This window comes from Gymnoscopelus microlampas, assembly GCF_963454915.1.
Source record: "Gymnoscopelus microlampas genome assembly, chromosome: 15".
NCBI classification, from domain to species: Eukaryota; Metazoa; Chordata; class Actinopteri; order Myctophiformes; family Myctophidae; genus Gymnoscopelus; species Gymnoscopelus microlampas.
Genome location: NC_139952.1, coordinates 37891022 through 37916598, shown reverse-complemented (window position 1 = coordinate 37916598; position 25577 = coordinate 37891022). Strand labels below are relative to the sequence as shown.

The window sequence follows — 25577 nt, the reverse complement described above, 5'->3', positions numbered from 1 at the left end:
GGGATAAAAAAAAGGTGACAACATTTGCGTGGAAACAGAAAACCCACCACGACTAGGGAGGGGGGGGGGGGGGGCTCTGTGGGGACGCTCCCCCAGGAGAACACGTCCTGCCCCCCCCCTCACCCCAGGGGAGCATGCCCACGAACCCCCATATTTGTGTCAGGACAGGACATGCTGTCCCCAGGACCTGGTGACACAATGGTCACAATGTTCTCCGAGAAAGATACCGTTTTGCTGTCGGTCTGAAACATCTTATCTCCATATTCTGACCTTTTGTATTCATTTCCCCCCCGCAAATTAATGCACTACGCATGATCATACTGCAGTGTCACACAAAAATATCAAACAGTAGCAGATCCACAAGCTCAAAACGCGTCGCTTCGCGCCACGTTTTGAGCTTGTAGATCGGCTACTGTTTGATATTTTTGAATTGTGAATTCTAAAAAGTAATAATTTTGGACATAATGAGGTTGTAATTAAACTTTTCTTTAATGAATAAAATGTAAGTTTGTCCAATCTGTATAGTAGAGTATGTTAATACAATATAACTTATACAATTGGGGTGGTTGTATTTTGTCTCCCTGCTCATTTCGATCGTGTCAAAGGTCATGTCTCGCCGCTAGACATAGGATCTGACACACATTTTGACCTGGAGGTCAAGATTCAATTTATCACCTGACCAAGCAGGCAGGCTCTATCGTCTCAAAAAATGTCAGAACTTCAGGGGTGTCCGCTGGCCTAGCGGTCCAGGCGCATACCACATAAACTGGTAATCCAGCATGACAGCGTGTAGCGGGTTCGATTCCCGTTCCCGACGATCTTTGCTGTATGTCTCCCTCCAACTCTCTCCCCATTTCCTGTCAGCCTACTGTCCTGTCAAAATAAAGGCATAAAAGCCACAAAAAAATATCTTAAGAAAATGTCAGAACTTCGGGTTCAAATCCGGGGTATAGTAGAAAAGGATGGTTACATAGTTCAGCTTTAATATATATACATCAATAAACAAATACAAAGAAATGGTCAAATTTATTTTCTGAAAAGTAATTATTTTATTAATATCTTACAATCTTTTATTCATGGTTATGTCAATATGTACTTTGCTTTGTCTCCCCCCGCCCCTCCCCCCTCCCCAGCTCCACTTTGCAAGTGTCATTTTTAGTCACGCTGTCCCCGATGACAAATGAAAGAATGAGAGAGAGAGAGGGAGAGAGAGAGAGAGAGCGGAGAGGAGGGGATTGGTTTGAAAAACAAAAAACAAAACAAAAAAACTGTACAACACTTTGTAAAAAGTTGGGCAGAGAGAGAGAGAGAGAGAGATTCACATTTCGGCTTCTCCGGTGCCCTCTCGCCACCTTTCAGCTTTTACCAAAATATGCAGGAGGAGAAAGGAAAGAAAAGCTGGACTGTCTTGTCAAAGTGGAAAATAATTAGTTTCGTCTGTCAGGCAGAAACCTTGTATGTCTGTACTTCAACGTATGGCTTTCTTGGTCAATTAATGTCCTACTTCGTCGTACAAGAGTTGAGCGAAAATAACTGATCTACAATTTCCGCTGTCTTAAAAAAGAAAGTGGTTAAGTGTGTGTGGATTTTATGAATATTTAACCAATGAAAAGTATTAACAAGTGCTTGTAGCTAAATAATAAGTACATTGGAAACACTGGAACACAGGTTCTTTTTTTGTTCCATTTCCTGAAACTTAAAAAAGGTTTGGACATACAGTACAAGGCTTCCGCCCGAAGTTTTGTCTGTCCGTCCGGCCATCAAAACGCCACCTCCCACCACGGCCCCCCGACTTGTTTGTTTTTTGATAAAGAAACATAGTTTCTCTCATTCTCCTCAACGTGTTTTTCTCACTCAAGAAAAGAAATAAATGCAAAATTCACAAACACGTGTATTAAAAAAAGCAAAACTACGAAAAACAACAACGAAATACAAGGTCTCTTCCGCGGTTGACGCTCCAAATGTTGGAGGATAAGACGTATTTGTTTTTGTTTTTTTCTTACAAATAATAAGAAACATTTTTTATGAAATGAAAGGGCCATTGGTAATTATCGGGGGTCATTTAATTCAGAAAAGAAAATGACCGTTTTGGTGTGAGTCTGCTTAATCTGAATGGGAGAGGGGGGGGGGGGGGGGGGTTGTTATGTAATGATGATGACAAAATGTGTGGCTTTATTTCCTGGTTAAAATGGCCAATGAAACACTTTCCTGAGAAAACAAAAAAGAAATGAAGAAAACGTATACTGCACAGGGAGGAGAATGGCGCTGGCTTGCTCGTTGAGAGAAAAGAGTGGTAAAGAAAGAGGAAGGGATGTAACAATTATTGTTATTGTGACATTATCGTATCGTGACTTTTTTGGTATCGTTACATCCCTGGTAGAGAGGGAAAGAGAGAGACGAAGAGTGTTTACGACAGGAAAGCTACCCAGCTAGCTGCTCTTTATGCCAGTGGTTCTCAAAGTGGGGGTTCCAGGGGGTCCCCAGCTTAAATGATTGATGGTTAGGAATCAAACGGAGCCTTTACAGGTCTGTAACTCTTGAGTTATGGTGGTACTACGTGGCCTTTTAATGCATACAAAACGGGGAGGTGCTTGAAATAATACAAAAAGGAACATTTTGAGAACCACTGTTTTTATGCAACAGACTTTGAAGGCAGGGGGGGTAAAGCTAAGATCACAACATAATAATATCAACAATAACAATATTTTAGGCAGTAAATGTGTTAACTAATTGTGGGCCCCCTGTTCGTTCTGCCTGGTTCAACCCCTCTTTTAATGTAAACATTCAGTGTAGAGAAGTAGAGACTCAAGAGGAGGAGGAGGGCAGCAGTGCTGGTAGTAGATGTCAATTGGTTCCTGCTGTTTTCAGTACAGACCGGAAGAGCGGAGGAAGGCCCAAAAAAGGAGGAATGATGAAGGGTTCAAAGAAAGAAAGAAAGAAGGGGTGGGTGGGAACTTTTGTCGATTCAACCGCCGTGACAGCCTCGGGTTTATCGCTCGCTGTTGTCGGGCAGAAACCTCCCATCTCCATATTTATTTTCGTAATTTAATGCCCTACTTGATCACACTACAGCGTCATACAACAAGCTTCAAAAGTCGCGGATCTGCAAACTAGAAACGCGGTGCAAAGCGACACGTTTCGAGCTTGTAGATCTGCTACTTTTGCTACTTTTTGAATTAGAATCCTGAAAAGTAACAGTTTTGGACAAATGAGGTTTCCACCCGACCGAGACGATTTGATAAAACGTCAGTTTGTAAAGAAGGCCACCCCGACTGGTTGGCGTGTGTGCGGCCCGTGTTTTTTTTTATTTAAAGGAATGGGATTGTCACCTATAGGTAGTGAGTGACGCTCAGCCCTAGTCCTTAGACCCCAAGACAGCAGCTGGCCATTTTCTTTCCAAACGATAACAAGCAGGCACTCATTTCATTAAACCTGGGAAAACCCACGTGAATGTATCGGATACTACCTAGCAGTCTGGGGTCCTTGAGAAACCAAAGGGTTTTATTGCAGTGTTTCTCAAACGTTATAATTTCAAAAGGACTCCCATAACTGTCACTGAGTTACAGGCCATTTGAGGGTTAAGGGTCGTCAACCCTGAGAGGGTCCCTGGACCCCAACTTAAGAGATTAACACTGGTTTATTGGAATCTTCCTGAGAAGTTCAGTGCCAAAGAAATGCTCCATCTTTAAGCCAACGACTAAAAAAAAAAGAGGCTATTGCTAGTGCAATCCCATTTCCTTAAATAGGGCTTCAAATATTATTCAACCAAGGAAAAGGTGGCTGGTGAGTCGGGTAGAGTGATTGGTGATGAGGACAAAAGGTACAAATTCAACCAGTACCTGGCTGATTGATGGCGGTTGGACGAACGGATGCGATTGGTTGGAAGGAAGGGTTTCTAAAGGCCTATTAAAAACAGGTCTCTGTTTTCTATAAGCCCTTGTGGCATGAATCGACATGGTGGCTCTCTAAGAAACAGGGTAGCGCTTTTAGTGCTACACCTTACAAATGGCTTCATTTTCATACATTAACCAGTGTGTTAACCCTGTGGGTTAAATTGATGTAAATCTAGAATTTGTACAGGCATTTATCTGACGCTCTTAACGTAGATAATGTCCTTCAATTCCTAGATCTTGTATGAAAGGTCAAGAGTGAAACTTCACATTATTGTATTAAGAGAAAACTGTGCTTAGAATGTTTTTTGCAACCACATTGAAGTATGCATTATTTTGAATATCGTCTGTCGGGTGGGAATCTCATGATCTCAGGATTCAAATTCAGAAATAGCAAAAGTAGCAGATCTACAAGATCAAAACGCGTCGCTTCGCGCCACGTTTCGAGCTTGCGGATCTGCTACTTATGATACTTTTGTGTGACTTATGTAGTATGATTAGTAGGGCGTTCATTTACAAAAAACACCACAAAAAGTTAGAATATGGAGATAAGAGGTTTCTGCCCGACAGCGACGATATTTATGTATTTCAAGTGACTCTGTCCTTGTGTACGTACTCTTCTCTCGAGGTTAACGCACTGGTACTGTAGGTATGAGGCCACTGGTAAAGCCAAACCAAACCTTTTGGCCCACCGGCCACCAGCGACTGGTTCATCCCAAAATGTCACCAGACACAGTGTATTACCAGCCAGCTGGATTTTATGAAAACAACAGGACCTCCAAAAACAATGGTTGGTTTAGCTGCCAAAGGGGCTGGTAACAAATTTTTACCAGCAACAGACAAAAGATTTACCAGCGCTTAGCTGGGGTCTCGGTGGCCATTTCACACCCTGCTCCTTAGTGTCGCGCGTACAACCCCCGCTTCGATCGCAACCAGTCCGTTTGAAAGGAGTGAGATGATGCTAGACAGGGAACTTTTAAACCCATACTTGACCAGCGCCTATGTCAGATCATTTTGGATTACGCCGCCAGTGTACGCTCAGAAAACAAATGCTTTGATACTCATACTGGCCATTAAAATGGTTTTTTTTTAATCAGAAATAAAAATTGCGACGTCATGATTTCTTTTCAGGCATGTCTTAATTCAGCTGTCTTAATTCAGCGTGACCAAAGTCTCGGTTAAAGCAAAATGTCCTAATAGCAAGTAAGGCTGATTTATATTTGATTTATGCTTGACCAAAAATAGCCGATCATGATGAGAGCTTCTCGTATCACGCTTGTACACAACTTTGGATCGTCTGTCAAGCAACCTCAGGCGTGCAGAAGCCGTCTCTGATTATATATTCCACTTACGTTTTATTTATCACGGCGGCGCGGCCACGTGATGATCGCTGTGCTAGTGGGCGGGGCTTGTACGCTGGCTACCACCATAGTCCGTTCTCATTGCACTGCAACGCTGCCCCTCAATATGCAGTAGCACGAGAACCAATCATCTTTGGCTATAAGGGGGGGGGCAATGAGGAAGGGGCAACGTATGGGTTTAAAACACTGGTTCTCAACGTCTGGTCCGGGGGCCCATCAGCGGTCCAAATGGACCCTTGCGGGGTAACTCAAAGTGTACAAATGGAATCAATTCTTCTATCTTTGGGACCCCAGTCTACACACTGTAATTTTCTCAGGGTTAATTCAACTCAGTGAGTGTAACAAAATGGAACCCTGACGGGTCCATTTGGTTCCATTTGTACATTCTCAGAGTAACAGACCCGTAATGGCCCATTTTTGGACACTGTTTTCTGATGAAATGGAACTGTGATAGCTTTGAGCCTGATTTATACTGGCTTGCAACGAATCACGGATGTGACGCGTTGTGAGCTTGTATATCTACGGCAACAGTGTGCAACTAAGTATGAATTAGGCTTAATGCGTTTGAGAAATACGACCTTTGACATCCAGAATGGTCTAGAACATACCTGAACGGCTCTAGCCCGTTCCGAGAAAACAATAAGTAGTCAGCGATATTATCTTCAACAACTAAAATGGTCCCGTAATGTTGCACATAAAGCTTAGCTTCATGCCGGCCTCAACACTCTCAATTGTAGGTCTGACAAAGCTGAAATTTGGTCAGGACAGCTCGGGTTATATATCTGGTTCCCGCCCACTCCCCGAACCCGACGTTTGAGAACCAGTGCTTCCAAACATAAACAGAGAAAAAGGAGCTTTTGATAGTCAGGATGTCGTGTGTGAACGCATTCCTTTTTGTTTACATGATATTCCACCAAAAAACAAAAAGAGAGAAAGAGTTGTCGTCTTTAAAAGAGAGTTCCAGTTCTAATAAGAGAATAAAAACAGCTTCATTTGCAAAGGGAAAGAAAGAAAGAAAGAAAGAAAAGAAGGCATTGTTATTGATGGAGGGAGATGACAGGACAAGGAGAAGAGGAGAGGAAACACAGAAGGAAAGGAGGGAATGGAAAGTCAAGTGTTGTAATGGTATTGGGGGGGCGGGGCGGGACACGGGAGGTCAAGAGGGAGGAGCTTGGTTGAAGTGCTTCGCCAGACGCTGCACCCGTGGACTTCCGTCAAACTCCCTCGAGGGGGGGGGTTTCCCCGGCTCTGTCTCGCTCCTTGGTGTTCCGTCCTCGCCCTTCGCGTCGAGCGTCAAATCCAGGAATGTCAAGGGCTTTTTTTAGTCCACCCTCCTTGTTACTTTCAGTCGAAATCCCTCTCCTTTTTGCTTGTCTTTTCGTCTGCGCATGTCTCGCTCCTGCTCTCGTTGTTTCCTCCGTCCGTCCGTCCGTCCGTCCGTCCGTCCGTCAGTCAGTGTGTGTACGTGTGTGTGTGTGTGTCCATTTGCTGCGTGTTGTGTGTCACTGGAGGTCTCGATCTTCCAGGTACCTGTACTCAAACGTGAATCCTTCCTTCTTGCGCTGGCCCCATTTCTCGTAGTCAAAGTAAATGTATGTTCCCTGGAGAGAGAGAAGGGGGGGCAGAGGTCAGTTGATCCAACAAACAATTTTCACTAACTGAGTGCAAACAAGGAACAAAAACAATGATTAATTCAGTGGTTCTCAAATGTCAATGACCCCCAAATATATATTTGGCCAGGGAACCCCATCTGAAAATGTTTTATGCCAGGGAGAATACGAAAATGTGTCACTTGCCATTAAAAAAAGCGTATGCATTTTGAGCACCGACTTCAAGAAAAACTCCTGTACATTTATATTGTACTGTCAAAATGATTCTAATTGTTCACAGCAGACAGAATGCTTCTACTGACCATTCACACACACTAAATGACCTTAATTGCTCACTCAGTGTTACACTGGATAAGAACGTCCACTAAATTACTTGAAAGTGAAACGTGAACTGAAACGTACACGCTCCAGTGAACCAGTGTTCCCTTCTAGAGCTTAAAGGAACACTCCACTCTTTCCCAGCCTCAAGTACGCGGTGCCCTGTAGGCAGTAGGAGTAATAATGATCAATACATGGTGTCGAGTTGGTCAGTGCTCCCGGTATCGCCCATAGCAGCTCAGATTGCAGGGATTGTCTGGTAGCTACAAAGTTACAATCTACCATTCATTTTCAATGGACGCCAGTGACATAAAGATACATCTGACATTTGTAGCTGCTACAAAAGCTACAAATAAGTTGAGCAGGCTTCAACTTCAGACACAAAGCTACAAAGCAACTGTGTAGCTTTGTATCTTTGTATCTGCCAGTGTGAATGCAGCATGACGTGAAAGGGCAGGCTGTTCCATGGCCTGGGGGGCGGCCGCAGCAAAAGCTCGGTCACCTCTAGTTTTTAACGTGGTCTTAGGCACGACCAGCAGCAGCTGGTGGGCCGACCTTATAGAGCTCTGGATGGGATGCCGTCGTTTAGAAGAAAACAAACATTAAAAAGCTTAAAATCGATTCTCAAACAAACACTCTCTGGAAGAACTCTACAGAGTCTGAGCGAGGCCAGAACAGGAGTAATGTGATCCCGCTTCTTTTTTTGCCAGTAAGGAGGCGGGCAGCGGCGTTATAGATGAGCTGCAGACGTCTAAGCAACGACTGATCTATGCCGACGTACAGGGAGTTACAATAGTGGAGTCTGGTTGAGATCAAGGCGTGGATAACCTTCTCTAGATCTCTGGGGGGAGAGATAGGCCAATAGCCGCAACTGGAAAAAGCTAGCTCTAACCCACAGTGCTGACCCGTTTATCAAATTTGAAACTGGCATCAAAGGTGACACCCAGGTTTTTTTTTTTACACAGGGGAGGATGATACCAGCCAGGGAGAAAGACAGGAGAATCCTAACCAGAAACTATCACTTCTGTCTTACTTTAAAAGTTTTGATTGAAATCAGACATGGCAACTCGTGACCATGAGTTTGTCCGTGCAGAGAAGACATAAAAAATTAGAGCTGTTACTACTACCAAATTGCTGCACGGAACTCTGGGAATTGTAGTAGGACCAGACAGCTAAACTCCATGTTCAGAATGGGACAGAAAAACAGAGTTTTCTCATTCTCATGTTTTTGCATAGATGGAACGAGTTATTGTGACAAATTGACTAAACGTTCACACATTTGACAGTGGAGTGTTCCCCTTTAAAGGACAACTTTGTTTTTTTACAACCAAGGTTTATATTTTAGCTTGTAATCAAAGTAAATAAATGATGAGTGTAATTTTTTTTTCATTTACTGCTTTCTATAGTTTTAGCATTTTTTGCGATATTTTTTACAGTGGGCGGGGGCATTCTGTCCGGTGGCTAAATATGCCTTTTTTACACAATAAAAAAGGTCCGGCTGTCTGAGATGGCCAGATGTGAGTTATTGGGGGCTAGAAGAGCTACTGTAAATAATAATAAAGAAAACGCCGGGTTAATGTGTTAAAAAAATACATATTTAGCCACCGGACAGAATGCCCCCGCCCACTGTGAAAACACTGTAAAAAAGATTGTGAAAATTGCTAAAACTATAAAAAGCAGTAAATTAAAAAAAATTAACACTCGTCTTTTATTTACTTTAATTACAATCTAAAACATAAACCTTGGTTGTAAAAAAACAAAGTTGTCCTTTAACCTGAAAATAGGCGAATATTTGACCGAAGAAATCCGATCTACAAGCTTACAACTTGTGAGATTATAGATCGGCTATTTTATTTTCGGCGAAGAGATTTAGCGTGCAGGTAAAAATAAATAAAAGAAAGGCCCCTGGGGGACCCCGGTCAACCAAGCATATCGTCTCTGTCGGGTGGAAACCTCATAATATGTCCAACTTTTACTTTTCAGGATTCAATTTCAAAAACAACAAAAGTAGCAGATCGACAAGCTCAAAACGCGTCGCTTCGTGAGCTTGTGGATCTGCTACTTTTGATGCTTTTGTATGACGCTGTAGTATGATCAAGTAGGGCGTTAATTTACGGAAAAACACAAAAAGTTTGAATATGGAGGTATGAGGTTTCCGCCCGACAGCAACGATATGGGGTTTCAGTAGTTAAGGAGGCAGAGACTGACCTGCTCAAACTCGTCAGTGATGGTCTTGGGCTCTTCGTGTCTCTGGAACCACATCATGTACTTGGTGTGGAACCTCCATGACTGCTTCTTCAACGCTTTGGCTGCCAGATACTGAGCTTTAGTGCCCTGCAGAGGAGAGAGGGGGGGTGGGGGTGTGATGGTTGAAACAAGGAGAAAAGACGGAGGGAAATGGCAGGAGACGAGAGGAGATGAGAGGAGATGAGAGGAGAGAAATCTTGTTAGATCAGAAGAAGGTAATAAAAAATTGGACGATAGATAGATCTTATTATCTAATTTCTCAACAAATATGCAATTTTAACTTAACCTGCAGGCCCCAATCAAACCTAACCTCAAAAACCTTATACCTAACCTGAATCTTTTAATAATTGTAACACCAACTCAAATTAAATGTTTTATACAATTTCCCAACAAGTTGGATTTGTGATATCCTTATAAGGACTTTGTAGATCAGCTATTGCTGAAGAGCCAAAATGTAAATTAGAGCTTAATTAGTGAATGTATGTTTTGCATTAATAATCTAAATCTGCAAAATAACTAGCAACTAAAAGCTGTCAAATAATTGTACATAATACACAACTAAAAACAGTTGCTGTATCAGTGGTGCTCCAACTTTTCCATGTCAAGGACCCCCCAAAATGATATGTATTTGGCCGCCGCCCCCCCATCTCAAAATAGGTTGTTCCAGGGACCCCCCAGAAGCACAGATCGGAGTTAAAAAAATTAGCTTTAAAATATATATACATATATTTAAAGATTTGCAAAAATCTTCACAATTTCCCCCCAAAAATAGCAGATCTACGAGCTCGTATATCTGCTATTTTTTGAATAGCCTAAGAAATCTAAAATGACACAAGGTGTCATTTTTGTCTAAATGGCGAAAAACACAAAACAAATTATTTTGTAGACACACATACCTCCAGGTAGTAGAAGATAAAGAACAGGGTCTCTGTGGACAGTCTCTGGTAGAACTCTACAGAGTCTGAGTGAGGAGGGGGCACCTGGTGGGAGGAGGAGGGGAGAGAGTTGTCACCGTCATGACATTTTACCAGATGATTCATGGTCATGCAAACAATAGAGACTACCTCAGATAATTGCGGTCAGTCACGCCGTTATGTAATAATTGTTGACGGACAGGCCTTACCTGGTGGTGGAAAGGCAGCGTAGGGCACGGGTTCCGCATCAGGTACTGCCTATGGTAGGAAGAACACACACACACACACACACACACACACTCTTCAATGTCCGTTTCTCAATACATGAATATAAGAGCTGCCACTATTTAACCCATTTAGTTCCCGGCTTTAAAAGGTAAAACAACATATAAGTAACAGTAATGTAACAGGCCTAAATGGGTTAATATGTTCTTATTGAGTATTGTATCGATTCTATGGATCGACACATTGTGAACTTAGATCGGCTATTACATATATTAATTTATTTTTTGATTACGTATTATACTTGATTAAATCGATTAGTATTTGATTAACCCCCCACCCAAAACAAATGCAAAGAATGAACTTGCGTCTTTGGGAAGGATGTTTTTGTCAGGTTTGAACAGGGCATAAGTGGTAAATGTATGTTTTCTAATAATAATCAAAATCTACAAAGTAACTTGTACGTTTTCAAATAACTGTAGTGGAGAGTAAAATAATAAAAAAGGTCAATGAAGGTCTATCTCCTCAAATACAAATCTTCTCTGTCGGGTGGAAACTGTTATTTTTCAGTATTCAAATTAAAAAATAGCAAAAGTAGCACATCGAAAAGCTCAAAACTAGCCACGTTTCGAGCTTGCAGATCTGCTACTATTGATGCTTTTGTATGACGCTGTAGTATGGTCAAGTATGGCGTTAATTTACGAGATTTTTTTTTTTAAATATGGAGATTAGAGGCTTCTGCCCGACGACAAGCAACAAAATGTACTTCAGTCACTTTCCACCACTGACTGTCTGTGGTTGTACTGGGGGGGTCTGGGACGTTACCTGATCCTCTCTGAGTCGGAGGGGTGGGGCATGTGCGTCCAGGCGGACTCCTGCATGGCCTGCTGGTACAGCTGGTCTTTGGAGAGGGGCACCGGGCCCAGGGGACACACCCCCAACGACGGGGGGATGCTCACCTCCGACAGGGAGTGCTGCTGGGGGACCGACGGGGGCCCCGAGGGGGCCGTAGTGCTAGGGAAGATGTCTGGAGAGAGAGAGAGAATCAAATACATTTTATTATTCCCTAAAATGTTTGAATCCAATTTGAATCCACCATGAATAAGTCATCTCTTCAATATGTTCTCTAGGACAGTGGTTCTATCAACCAGTGGTCCGGGGACCACCAGTAGTCCTTGAGGGGGTTCCAGGTGGTCCCCGGATAAATGGAGAGTTGGTAACCAAATGGACCCTTTTACTCTTGAGAGCGTAAAATGAAACCAAATGGACCCGTCATTTTACGCTCTCAGAGAGATCTCAGAGAGATGTTAGAAGTCTGATGGGATACTTTTGTTGTGTGCCGGTGCAGCCGATCTACAAGCTCACGCGATGCAACGCGTGTCGTGTGAGCTTGAAGATCTGCTATTTCCGGTGTGCAAAAACCAGCACACGACGGAGTACATAAGCGAAGCGTTACAAGTCAGGGCTGAAAGTCAGTAATCAGCAGCTCTTGTACAGAAGGTGGTAGAGTGTAGGTGGTGACACTGTGCTCCATTATGCTGCTGCTCTTCTATTTTCTGCTGCCTGGCAAAGTGGGGCCACAGTACCTTTTATCAAACCCACTGCTACGGGCTCTCTCTGTGTGTGTGTGTGTGTGTGTGTGTGTGTGTGTGCTCTGTATCTCCATATGCATGCACTTTCCTTATCGTTGAAATGTCTTTACCTCCACACACGCACCGTCCGGGTTTGTGCACAGCAACAGCCTCAGCGTTCATTTGAATGAACACAGGATTTCACTGTACTGTATGTATGTGTTACGAGTGTGAGTATTGTGTGGCGCTGTGTCTGTGGGATTTGTATCAGTGTATGTATGGGAGTGAGTGTGAGTGTTCACTTCCAGGTGCTGTCCCTCGCCTGATTGCTGGCTGCCAATCACCACTGCTTCCAGCGATTGGTTGAAGAAGACTACTTAAGACATTTGCAGTAATGCTGTCCACCCACACATACACACTTGGTGTTCTTTGTGTTACTTTGTATGTTTGAGTCCTCTACCTCCAGTCACTTGGTAATGTGCACTGGGCCACAGAAGCCAGCTTTTTGTATTACGTCCTGCTTTGGTACATTAGAGTAGAGTAGAATTAGCAATTTGTTGTAACTTTATTTTGCGTTTGTCAGGTTAGTGGTTTAAACTCCAGGTTAGTCTTAGTATGCTTATGTTTATGTCCCTAAGAAGTCATATGATTTTGTTAAAGTCTATTTCAATTAACGTAAATATCTTAATTAATAAAAACGGGTTTCAATCCCACTTTATGTTGAATCCCTTTTTTCCCCTAGACGGGGACGTAACGGTATGTGGGCACGTTCGCTATTATTTGCATGTGTGTTATGCATGTACACATGTTGGTGGGCTTTTGTGCGGCGGGCATTGAGTATTGGGGAAAGAGGGTATAGAGGCTCTATGCATAACTATAGCCACCAGGTTTCCAGAAGGTGGCATATATATTTTCCTGTTCCAGTACAGTTTCCCATAGCTCCGTTTGATTGGCTCAGCTGCAGATTTGAACTGGGAATATATGTGGAGGTGTCATATATTATGTTTCCAGTTCAAATATGCTGCTGAGCCAACACGTGTGTGTGTGTGTGTGTGTGTGTGTGTGTGTGTGTGTGTGTGTGTGTGTGTGTGTGTGTGTGCGCGCACGCGCGCACACGGCTGCTTCCGTCTGCCTGTGACAGACGGAAGCATATGACCATGTGTGTTGTTTACATTCTGTATATTCTGAACTTGTTTGGATTCATGCACTGAGACACATGTTATTTCCAGTGTATAGGACATCAGAAGCATTTTATAAATGTAGAAAGAAAGACATTAAAATGTGTACCTGTGGATAGATGCAAGGAGGGCATGTCCCCCTCCATCCCTGAGCTTAGTGCTGCTCTCTCAGCCATGGACTTGAGGCTGCTCAGTGGCTCCTGTGGCTGGACAAGACCAGAGGGAATCATGAGAAAACTGTTCTCCATAAAAGTCTCATGCTGCGTTCACACTGGCAGCTTACTAACGATACAAAACTGCAAAGCAAGGCAGCATACAGTATCTGTGAGCTTGTACATCGGCTATTTTCACCAGTTTTTGCATGACAATGTTTTAAGCGGTTAATATGTATCTATATTTTTTAATAAAATAAATATTAATCGATAGAAAGAAATTAATCGACAGTCACAGCCATAGTGGAGACTTCCCAAAGTTCGGAGGTAAAGGAGGTTTTTCTCATCTCGAGGCTGTCAGAGGCCTGTGTGTAGCATTAAGCCTTTTGAAGCATGACTTTAAGTCTGTCTAAGTATTTTTAAGTCGTTATTTTTACATAATTGAATTTAAGACTTTTTTTACAGATCTGCAGAAACCCTGTCCCACCTTGAGGCTGTCGGAGGCCTGCGTGTAAGAGAGCGGTCCGTTGAGCAGGCTGCCACCGCCTGCAGGCTTCACCTCGCTGAAGGAGACCGGACAAGGCGAGCTGGGGGGCAGATTCATGGACCCCAGCAAACTGGGACCACTGTCCTTGCTGGGGAGGGAAAAAATACTTTTATAATGTTGCATTTCAAATCAAACACGAAACCAATGTTGGTTTCGTGTTTGATTGTTACATGTCAGGGACATACACCTGTTTCTTTCTGTAATATCTCGTGTTGCTGTTACATGTCGGTGACTACGGATACAAATTAGCATCTGCTAACATAATTTGCGTCCTTAACTTTACTGTATGTATTGCAGCTCAATAATGTGATCACACCAACGTCATCTAGCTGTATTTCTTCCATAAGAAAAGAAAACATTACTGTACATTTATTGAAAGTGTTACTTATCGTCGTCCAAAAAAGCACCATTAATCAGCATTAATGCCAGCATTAGCCATTGAGCACATGTAGAGTACTCACGGCTGATTGGCTGTGGACGTCAGAGATGAGGGTTGGCTGCTTTGTGACTGGCTGGCACTGTTGAGGGCGGAGTCTGGCGTGCTGTCTGCTACCACAGCACTGTAACCTGAGGCAGACAAGGCAGACATGTCAAGTCACATTTTATTATACACTAGCTCAATATCACAAACATCATCCCAAAGGGCTGCACATGAACAGAATATTAAAAGTAACAATAATTAAAACCAAGGAGTGCAAAGTCCAAGAATAAATACAACCGCACATAGTAACAACAGTAGGTAAACATGAGTGCAATGTACATGCACATAAAAAACTAAAAGCAAAAATTAAATTATGCCAAATGCTGACTGCTCTTAAACCATTAAGACCTGAGGCCAAATGTCTTCTAAATCCTAACAGTTTTCTGAAAAACGTATGGTTTCTATATCAGTGGTGCTCAAGGAATATAGGCCTATTCAAAGATTTGCAAAAATCTTCACGATTTAAAAAAAAAATGCAGGTTTTGCTTAACTGTGTTCAGCAAACCTAAACTTGTTTGAGAGGCTGCAAATTCATTTTAAATAGATTTAAAATTAAGCTACATTCTTCACTATGCTGAATCGGCCCGTAGACATGGGTATACCTTCTTCCACTCTTTTCAAAATGTGTCAAATAGAGGAGTTATAAGTTGCAACTTGCATTGTGACTGCAACATTAAGCCAAAAGCTACAACAAACCCACCCCCCACCCACGCCAAACACACCCCTAGTGCACAACAACCATCTCTCACCTAATAACAGTAATAACATGCATTGAATGATTTGTTGCTTCATCGGTTTCTTGAGTTCAAGAAGATGGAACCATTCCCAACAACATATTTCACAACCTTCGTCATTCGAACACACTTGAAGGTTTCCAAAGAAATGTACCTTCAAATGCAACTAAGGGAGCTCTGGTTCACGAGTTTTCAAATCATCACAATAGTTTTGGGGGGAAAGCAATACATTCGGTTTTTTTTATTCAGTATCACAATTATTTCAAACTTTTGCCTCAATTACAATTAACCCATTTTGGGCGGGAACCCCTATTTGTAACTATACCTTTCAGGACGCGAACCCCTTTTGGGGTTCTTGTTGCTATGTACAGTATATAGAAACATACATTTGTTGTAATTTTTGAAAAAATGAAGTTTTTCAGAAAACTTAGGTCAGGATTTACAAGGCTTTTTTAGAATCGGCCTCAGGTCTAAATGGGTTAATGAAAGATTTATTATTATTTTACGAATATAGCAGATCTACAAGCTCGGCTATTTTTGCAAATGTCGTACGCCACCATTGTAAAACAACGGATAAGAGAGGGTTAAGTAGTTGATCAGGCTAATCAATTTAGTCGATTATAAAAAATATATACATATTTGATTTGTTGATATATAAAGAAATGTAAAAATACTATCAAAAGAAACCCACCTACATGAGCAAGATTCAGTTAAGAGTCAGTTATTGGTTCTAAATATGGGTTTTCGATATATCTTCGGTTAATTGCCCAGTCGTAGGCCTTACTGTCTTTCCCCCACCATGTATAGTACTAGACTGACTGACTAGCCTGTGCATGTGATTTGAGGGTGTCATTCACCCTTGGTCTAATGGTATTAATGTGAACATCGTCTCTGTCGGGTGGAAACCTCATATGTCCAAAACTGTTAGTTTTCAGGATTCAAATTCTAAAATAACCAAAGTAGCAGATCTACGAGCTTGTATATCTGATACCTTTGTGTGACGCTGTAGTATGATCAAGTAGGGCATTCATTTACGAAAACAAACGCAATAAGTTAGAATATGGAGCTAAGAGGTTTCTGCCTGACAGCAACGATATTATAGACTCAAGATGCCACTTCATGTTAAGCGGGTTACCACCTGACAACTATGGTTATGAGTCGAGTACAGGTTATGAGTCTGACGTAAAGTCCATGTGTATAATTATGGTCTGTCTTGGACACAGAACCGCTAGACCACTGACCTGGCTGTTTCCAGGACTTTTGTGTGAGCTCATGCAAGTAAAGTGGTTATTTCACTTGACAGCGTGCACTTTTGGTGTCATTACTTTTTACATCTATCTTTGTGTGCACCCCTCAGACAGTTTTTAAGTTTCTTGATTTAATATTTAGATACAGATTTGTATTCCCATTGTTACTTCAAACTCATTGAAAACACATTACATGTCCCTGGTTCTGGTGAGGCCGATTCTACAAACAGTTTTCTGAAAACCTGATTGTAAATTGATATGCATTTGGTCGCAGACCCCCATCTGAAAATATGTTGTTCCAGGTGCCCAGAGAAGCAAAGATTTGAGTAAACAATATATATAAGACTTGCACAATGTTCACGATTTGTTTTTAAATAGAAGATCTACAAGCTCATAGCACGGCACGAAGAGACACGCTATGAGCTTGTATATCTGCTATTTTTGAATAGCCAACCAATGTGCTATATATATACTGCTCAAAGAAATGTACGGAACACTTTGATCCCTTAATTATTTTGAGTTTTCATGAACTGTGTACATACTGCTGACAAAAACTGCTCAAAAGAATTAAGGGATCAAAGTGTTCCCTTAATTATTTTGAGCAGTTATATCTATATAGAAAATTAAAAATTACACTGATGATTTCCCGGGTTTAACCCATTAAGACCTGGAACTGTGTCATTTTTAGATTTGAGCTAAAAAGCATTATTTTACACTTTGGGCTATTCAAAAATAGCAGATATACAAGCTCATAGCGCGGCACCGAGTGCCGCGCTATGAGCTTGTAGATCTGCTATTTTTTTTAAACTGTGAAAATGTGTGCAAATCTTTAATATATATATTTTTAAAGCGAACATTTTTAACTCAAATCTTTGCTTCTGGCGGGTCCCTGGAACAAAATATTTTGATGGGGGCCCACGGCCAAATACATATCATTTTGGGGGTCCTTGACATGAAAAAGATTGAGCACCACTGATATAGAAAGAAACGTTTTTCAGAATACTGTTGAGATTTAGGAGACATGTAGAATCGGCTTCAGGTCTCAATGGGTTTAATGGGTTAATGCGTGAGGGGTGGGGGGTTCAGCTGACGCTTACTGGAGCTGCCGTTCTGCTTCTGTATGCTGGGTGACCTGGCGGAGAGAGCTCCTAGGCCCAGCACTCCGTTGCTCCCTGCTGCTCCTCCTCCCCCTGCTGATGTGGAGGAGCTCCCCACAGCGCTCCCTATGACTCCCAGTCCTCCTCCCTGCTGCTGCTGCTGCTCCCTGAGTACACCTCCTGCAATCCATTTGCAATCCATTTAATCGATTATAAAAAACACATGGGTTAAAGCAAAATAGAATCTCACAACTGAAACATAAATGTCAGGCGTATTAGGACTTCCATGACAATGTTGTACAACAAAGTACATCATGGGAGATTTATTGTTTAATCGATTCATTGATATATAAAACGATAATAATAAAATACAAAATAAAACACGATTATTTGAGAAAGTAGATGGAAAATACAATAGAAAGAACATAGAATAATGGCTAGGAAAATAATGTAAAGTGTCAACCTCCTAGAGGGCTGTAACGATTATGACATTTTACTTGATGATTAATTGTTGCTCAAACAATTTGCGATTAACGATTTAAATGTGTTTCTATCGTTGAACATTGGAACATTATGAATAAAATTTACATTTCCGTTTAGCTTTTAGGCTTCGTAAACAAAAAGGTGCACAGGGCAGACATGACAAATTTGCATAATTTAGTTACTTTATACTTTATATGATTAGTGGAAATAGCCGATCTGAAAGCTCAAGACGCGTCACAATGAGACGCGTTTTGAGCTTGCAGATCGGGCTATTTCCACTATTTTGGAAAATGTTTGAAAATATATGAACATTTTTCAACTCATTTTTCATTATCTCAAATGATTGCGATGATGTAATAGTTGTGCCAGGCCTACCTCCTATGGGGCTGGGGGCGACCAGAGGAGGCCCTCCTCCTTGCATCATCATCCCTGACTGGCTGGAGCCCAGCCCACCCAGCATGGCGGCTCCCATCCCCCCCAGGCTGCTCATCCCCATGCCCGGCGCCGCGCCCAGGAGACCCCCTGCTGTCGGCCCGCCGACCGCTGCCGCTCCGCCGCTTCCGTCGTGGGAGCGCATGAGCCCCCCCGGGGAGCTGTTGATGATACGAAGATTACGAACATTATTATTTAATATTTTATATATAATAGTTTATTTTATCTTTTGTGCACAGACAATACAGTGCACAACGGGACGATAACACAATAAAACACCAAAATAATAATAATAATGATAACAAGTATCAAAAATGTCCAACTTTTGTAATGCAAGTAATCAAGAGGTATATAACTAGATATTTCTGCCTTCCACAGTGGGCCCATGTTTGTTGGGGGGGGGGGGGCTTCCAATTTACAGCAATACATGTTTTGGCTGTAATGAATGCAAGGTTGCACAATTTGATGAATAATTATGTTAATGTATTTTTGTATAGCGCTTTTCCAAAACAAAAGTTAGAAAGTACAAAGTTAAAACGCAGCAAAACAACAAAGCAAAATCAGAATGCAACAATAATAGTCAAGACAGACAGGAAAAAAATACATTTAAGAAATACACTTGACATAGAGAGATTGTTTTCATGTTTTCAGAAGCTATTTAAAAGAGGGAACTGGTTTTGCTTGCATTACTCCCTCAGGATTGCGTTCCAAATCCGTTCCAAAAGAAAAAAGGTTTTCTGCAGTTTTTTTTAATGCTAAGAACCTTTTCGAAACATAGATTGAAATATTTGAAGGCCTTATATTCTACAATTATATTTTAAGGATCTGACGAAACCCTGTTTAGGTGCCCGGGCTGCAAAAGCCGGATCACCTCGGGTAATAATGAGGCGAATTTTGGGCCCTACAGTACCTGTTGGAGGACACGCCGCCAACCCCACCCAGGGGTCCCGACAGGCCCGTGCCGATGGCGCCCGCGGCAGCCGCCTGGGCGTAGGGGGCCGGGGTGGAGCCTCCCAGCAGGCCCACCATGGTGCTCAGGGACGCCGGCATCCCTGGCGACCAGGCGTCCAGGCTGCTGGTGGATGTGAGGGAGCTGGAACCCGACGGCGGGAGCCCTTTCCCCAGGGAGAGGCCCAAGCCCAGGCCCAGGCTGTTGGAGGTGGACGTGGACCCCGACAGCGCCAGGAGCTGGGAGGTGGAGGTCATCATGGGGCTCTGCGTGTTGGGGTACAACGGTTAATCCAACTAATCAACTTTTAATACATATTTCTTTTATTGATTTTGGTTTTTTTTTTTCAATCACTTTTTGAGTACAAAATCTAAATCTATCTTTTTTAATTAATTATGAGAATAGTCAGCTATTTTCTCTATTTTTGTGCAACGCTGTTGTACGACAAAAGTATAAAATAGGGCTTAAGTGGTTAATCATACCGATTGAATCAGTCGATTATAAAACAATCGAAAAAGTAATGGATAGAACAATGGCTGATAAAATGCTGTATAGTTGCAGTACCTGTGTGCTGGCGTTAGGGGGCGAGCAGGCGGAGGAGGAGGTAGGCAGGAAGCTGTGGGTGGGGGTGGGGTTGATGAGGGAAGGGGCGGGGGCCATGGAGATTTTGGCCTGCTGCTGCTGCTGTTGCTGCTGCTGCTGCTGCGTAGGGCTGAATTCATCATGACATTTTAGATGAGGATTAATTGTTGTCATACAAATAATTGAGATTAACAATTTGTGCTTTTATCTTTGAACATTGGAACATATAAGTACAAATTCGATGTATGTTAGACTAATAACTAATGTACTGTAGCCAAAACAGGCCATATTTAACAATTTATATATATAAAAATAAGTAAATAGCAGATATAGCATCACAATGTCATGATGCGACGCACTGTGAGCTTGAAGGTCTGCTATTTCCGCTATTTTTAACACAAAAGTACGGATTTTTTTCTGCAGATGAACTTGGACAAAATTCTGATAATACAAAATAATCGCTCAATCACATCTCAAATAATTGCGATCGTGCAAACATGTAAAAAATAATTGCGACGTGACATAATGCGGCAATGACGTGTGCAAAACTGTGTTGCACATTCAACTTTTTCATAGATTTCATAGATAGATTAATTGACATCACTATCATCAGTGTTGTGTTGGATTCATGTGTATTTTTCAGACATTTAACCACTTAAAGCCTCAAAACCAAGTAAACTTGACCGTTGGCTCTGTACTTGGTCTACACCACACCTCTTTGCCCGAAAATAGCAGATCTACCAGGTTGTGAGCTTGTAGATCGGCTATTTTCGGCTAAAGTCCTCCTCGGAATAGAGATGCTAGGGTTCAAGTGGTTAATGTAAAAATGTATGAAATAAATTAAGTTAATGTTCCTATGATACAAAGGTGGCTCCCCAATGTAGTAACTCTGAAGACCCCCTAGAGGTCCCAGACCCCCTGTTGAAGACCCCTAACGTAAATAACTGCGATGTGGCTTACTACGGCGATGACGTGTTGAGCAACTGCTGCTGGGTGGCGTTGCTGTAGCTGCCGGCCGACGTGTTGGACAGCAGGCCGCCCATGCTGGCCAGGAGGCTGTTGCCCGCAGTGATGCCCGCCGCGAGGCCCATGCCGCCGCCCATGCCACCGCTGCCCATGCCGCCGCTGCCGGTCCCAGCCCCGCCCCCCACGGCGAGGGAGGTCGCCATGGAGATCATGGAGGACGGCTGCTGCGGCCCCGAGGAAGAGGAGCAGGAGGAGGAGGATGAGGAGGAGGATGAGGAGGAAGACAACGACGAGGAAGGGTTGCCGTTCTTCACAGGCGACTGGAGCGGGGGGAAGAAAAGAGAAAGGATACTAAGTAATAATAACAATAATAATACTACAATTTAAATAGCGCTTTTCTAAGTACTCAAAGTCGCTTTACAAAACAGGTTTGTATCTTTGTCTTGGGGGTGTCCAGGAGTTTGGCCCCCTGTTTTTTAGGTCTTTCAACACATTGACTGCCATGGAAGTAAATCTACATCATCTGGTGTTATGATTCCCTTTAACAATTTCCTATCCACCTGTTTCCTAGGCTTGTGTTTTCCACTTCCTGTCGGATTTCATTGGATATCATCAGAGCCTTCTATTAGAGAGTTGCGCCAATGAGGGGTCAGAAACAGCGTCGGTCACGTGGTTCATGTAGCTGGAAATAGTGACAAGGACCCGTCGACTTCAATGCATTCCATGAACTTCCGGTTTAGGGATTTGTCACTATTCGCCAATGTATGTGTATGTAGAAGACCTGGCCCGAAGAAGTGAACGGAGTTGGATTAACTCTCTAATAGATGGCACTGGATATCATTAGTCATCTGACCGGTTTCATTGGATTTCATTGGATCAAGTGTAACACAGTGAAAAGCCTAGGAAACAGGTGGATAGGGGGTTCCAAATGGACCCTCTTACAGGGCTGTTACTCTCAGAGTCATGGTGGTCCTTGAAATGAAGAAGTTTGAGAACCATCGGTATTGTAAATGTATAGCAGACGAGTGAAGTCCACATACCGACTGGAACTGACAAGAGTGATAAAAACACGATTCCGGAAATTGTTCCAAATGTGATGTAACCGATGTCCAGCACAACATAGCAACATTAGAGTACTTCTTCCACCACTATATCTCAGAGACGCTTCACTCACCTGACTAATTTCACTGTCTGTCGATCGTCCCCTTTTCTTGTCGTCTTCCGAGTTCTCCTGGAGAAAACCATTCAAACAACATCGAATTACATGGAAACACACACACAAATATCGGATCATAGCAGCGCCTTTCCCCCCTCCCTCATCTACACCCCTTTAAAAAAGGGACATGAAACCCTAGGCTGATTTTGTAGTTTGTTTTCCACTTCAGGTTAAAAACTACAGCAGGGTAAAACATAACACTGACCTCATAGTACACGGGGATGTAAGCAACACAGCTGCAGCTGATCAAATTAATAATGGGTGTGTTAGATTTTTAGGTGTGTCAATACTGTCTATCATGCTTGCTCATTGGCGTACCCTTCGCTCTGGACACACCTGGTGAAAATTTAACTAAATCTAATTTGTTTGGTGCAGCTGTGTTGCTTACTAGGTCTGCCATGTTTTTAATCTGCTGTAGTTTTTAACCTGAACTGGAAAACTACAAAAGTAAAAAAAATCAGCCTGGGGTTTTAAGACCCTTTAAGACCACAGCTTTCCACTGTATGTTAGGTCTGTACTGTAAATATTATGGCAGTTAATCAAACTAATCAATTTAATTGATATAAAAAAGGGGGCCTTTCTGATACAATTAATATCAAACATCTAAATACTGAATCAAGCAACTTCAAAACTGTATGGGGTGCTCACAAATGCCTGAGTAGATTAAAATGCCCCCAAAGTTCCTTATGCCACCCTGGATCCACATCCTTCAAGCACTTTAACCACATTACGCTGTTGAGCGGAGTCCCTTCAGGGCTCTATACCAGTGCATTTTCTGTTTCGCGCTACACTAAATATCTTCACAGAAAATAGCAGATCGACAAGCTCACAGACGAATCGCGGCGCAACGCGCCGTGAGCTTGTCGATCTGCTATTTTCTGTAAAAAGCTTTTTCCCCAGAACATGGATGGCTGGGGTTTACAGTAAGTGGTGTCTACGTTATTATGCTGGAGGAGAGCCTCATACAGGCCCAACACAAAGCCACACTATTCAGACTCGCATCAAAACCCTAATAGCCAGCCTCGCTGTGGGACTGGAGGCGGGTTAGATGGGAGATAAGACTGCTATAATGGCACCAAATCTCAGCGGTACAATAGCAGCCACCAAACCACCACAATGGCTTATAGAACTACACCCCCACCTTCGACTGAATGGCAATTATTACACCATATTACATTACAGGCTTTTAGCCCCTTACATTAACTTTTACACTCCATAAACCATTGGTTCTCAAAGTGGGGTTCGGAGACCCCCAGGGGTCCTTGAGGGGGTACCAGGGGGTCTCCAGCAAAATGAGTTAATATAGCGTCACAATCATTTTAACCACTTAAACCATTATTTTATACCTTGGCTATTCAAAAATAGCAGACATACAAGCTCATAGCGCAGTTATGAGCTTCTAGATCTGCTATTTTTGAAAAATCTTGAAAATGTGTGCAAATCTTTGAACATATATATTTTTTATTGTTAACATTTTTAACTCAAATCTTTACTTCTGAGGGGTCCCTGGCACAAAAAAATAATTTCAGATGGGGGGTCCGCGGCCTAATAAATATCAATTTGGGGGTCCTTGGCATGAAAAAGTTTGAGAACCACTGTCATAGACAGCCAAATGCATAATATTGCCGTCTCGCATCTCAGAGTTAGTATTTTCATACATATATATCTATGCAGTGTAAGAAACCCCAAAACTAAATAAATGATCAAAGGAATTTTATGCAAGATGCTTCTGCACATATTGCTAGTTAGACCACTGAAAATGCTCTAATCTTAAAATATTAGCCAAAAGTAGCCTATCTACTATCGAATAGCCCATGTATTGTAGGTAGGCTATTTTTGCGGCGCAACATGCTTCCATTGAAGACATGCTGGCTTCTATGGAATCCAAAGGACTGAAATCAGTCGTGGCGACTGAGATCTTATATCCATGCAGGCTAAATTGTATAGACCAGGGGTCTTCAACAGGGGGTCTGGGACCCTTAGGGGGTCCTCAGAGCTACTATAGGGGGTCGGCCAAATCTTTGTGTGATGGGATGTTTTTGTTTTACATTAAACACTTGAACCCTAGCATCCCTATCCTGAGGGGAACATTAGCAGAAAATAGTTGATCTACAAGGTAACAACGCCTCGCGCTGCGAGGCGTTGTGACCTTGTAGATCAACTATTTTTGGCAAAGCAGTTTGGTGTAGGGGGGGTGTAAGTGGTTAAATGTCTGACATGAACACTGATGATAGTCAATGAAGCTATTTATGAAATTATGAAAATGTTCATAATCTGCAACAGTGACACAATTGTAAACAATGTAGTGGGGGTCCCTGCTTCATCTCTCTCTCAACTAAGGGGGTCCTTGGTCTGAAAAACGTTGAAGACCCCTGGTATAGACAGAAGAGATTAAGAGTGGTCTACGAGCGGTCTACGCCATGAACGGCCACTGAGCCACTGGGGGTGGGGCTCCAAAAATGCAGCTCCTCCTCCTCTTACCGTAGTGCAAGTGGCGGGCGAGGGGGGGATGGGCGAGGAGGAGGTGGTGGAGGTGGGAGTACTGCTGGAGTTCTGGAAGATCTCATCGTCCAGGTGAGACGGTCCTCCTGGTGGAGAGGTGGCTACCAGGTTCAGAGCTGAGGAGGGAGAGAGCGGGAGAGAGAGGGAGAGAGAGGGAGAGAGAGGGCATCAGCCATCATTATTATGTTTGTTAATCCCTGGACACACACATAAAAAAATGCAAGATGGTTAGTAGTTTTAGATTTACAGTCTGTATAAGGGGTGTGTGTGTGTGTGTGTGTGTGTGTGTGTGTGTGTGTGTGTGTGTCTTTAAAAAGTACAAACGTACGAATGTCCTCCATATCGATGTCGTCATACAGAAACTCGTTCTCCTCAAAGTCTGGATCCTGCGACGAGTCCATGTAGTACTCCACGTCGTCCTGTACACGGCGTATATATATCGTCAATATATCACCAAAGATCAAAGGGGGAGTCGTGAGTCCAAAATGTGCAATATGTTGCACAAAATCATAACTTTCATCCATTCAATATGGTACCAAATTTGGCTGCCATGTTAAGTACTTAAGTAGTCAGATGGGTGGGTTGTGGGATTTTTTTCAGAGCATATAGTATTTTAGTCATTTAAATCCACCGTTGATTTTGTCGACAAAATGTATTTTGGCAGGCCTTGATGGTGACGTAATGGCAGATTTTACACTTGGTTGGATGCTGAAAATAGCCGATCTACAAGCTCAGTTGTCAGCTTGTAGATCTGCTACTTTCAGAGCGCAACCAAACATAAAATGACTTGTCTTTTAGTTCTACTGGATCTCTTCTCCACTAGTCTCGCCCTAACATTTTAGTCTAGCTTTTATTTGTTGGCGAAATTGTCAATATAT

At 42.6% G+C, this 25577-nt stretch overlaps 1 protein-coding gene across 4 annotated transcripts in view; it reads right to left on the bottom strand.

Annotated features, from left to right (window-relative positions):
- Positions 1-1861: 1861 nt before the first annotated feature.
- The window catches only part of LOC311061147 (CCR4-NOT transcription complex subunit 3-like), a 49306-nt gene continuing 25590 nt past the window's right edge, over positions 1862-25577 (bottom strand). For 2 of the 4 annotated variants that reach the window (XM_084079695.1, XM_084079697.1), the window contains exons 9-24: positions 25028-25118; positions 24679-24815; positions 22156-22212; positions 20976-21301; positions 19998-20145; positions 19395-19699; positions 18428-18645; positions 17570-17749; positions 14472-14577; positions 13951-14098; positions 13421-13517; positions 11388-11589; positions 10550-10598; positions 10323-10406; positions 9388-9513; positions 1862-6852 (exon numbers count right to left, since the gene is read on the bottom strand). In XM_084079695.1, the coding sequence (XP_083935821.1) occupies positions 6754-6852; positions 9388-9513; positions 10323-10406; positions 10550-10598; positions 11388-11589; positions 13421-13517; positions 13951-14098; positions 14472-14577; positions 17570-17749; positions 18428-18645; positions 19395-19699; positions 19998-20145; positions 20976-21301; positions 22156-22212; positions 24679-24815; positions 25028-25118 (2373 nt within the window). In that variant the 3' untranslated portion in view covers positions 1862-6753. The remainder of the gene's footprint in view (positions 6853-9387; positions 9514-10322; positions 10407-10549; positions 10599-11387; positions 11590-13420; positions 13518-13950; positions 14099-14471; positions 14578-17569; positions 17750-18427; positions 18646-19394; positions 19700-19997; positions 20146-20975; positions 21302-22155; positions 22213-24678; positions 24816-25027; positions 25119-25577) is intronic. The other 2 variants (XR_014602374.1, XM_084079696.1) reach the window with 2 other exon arrangements.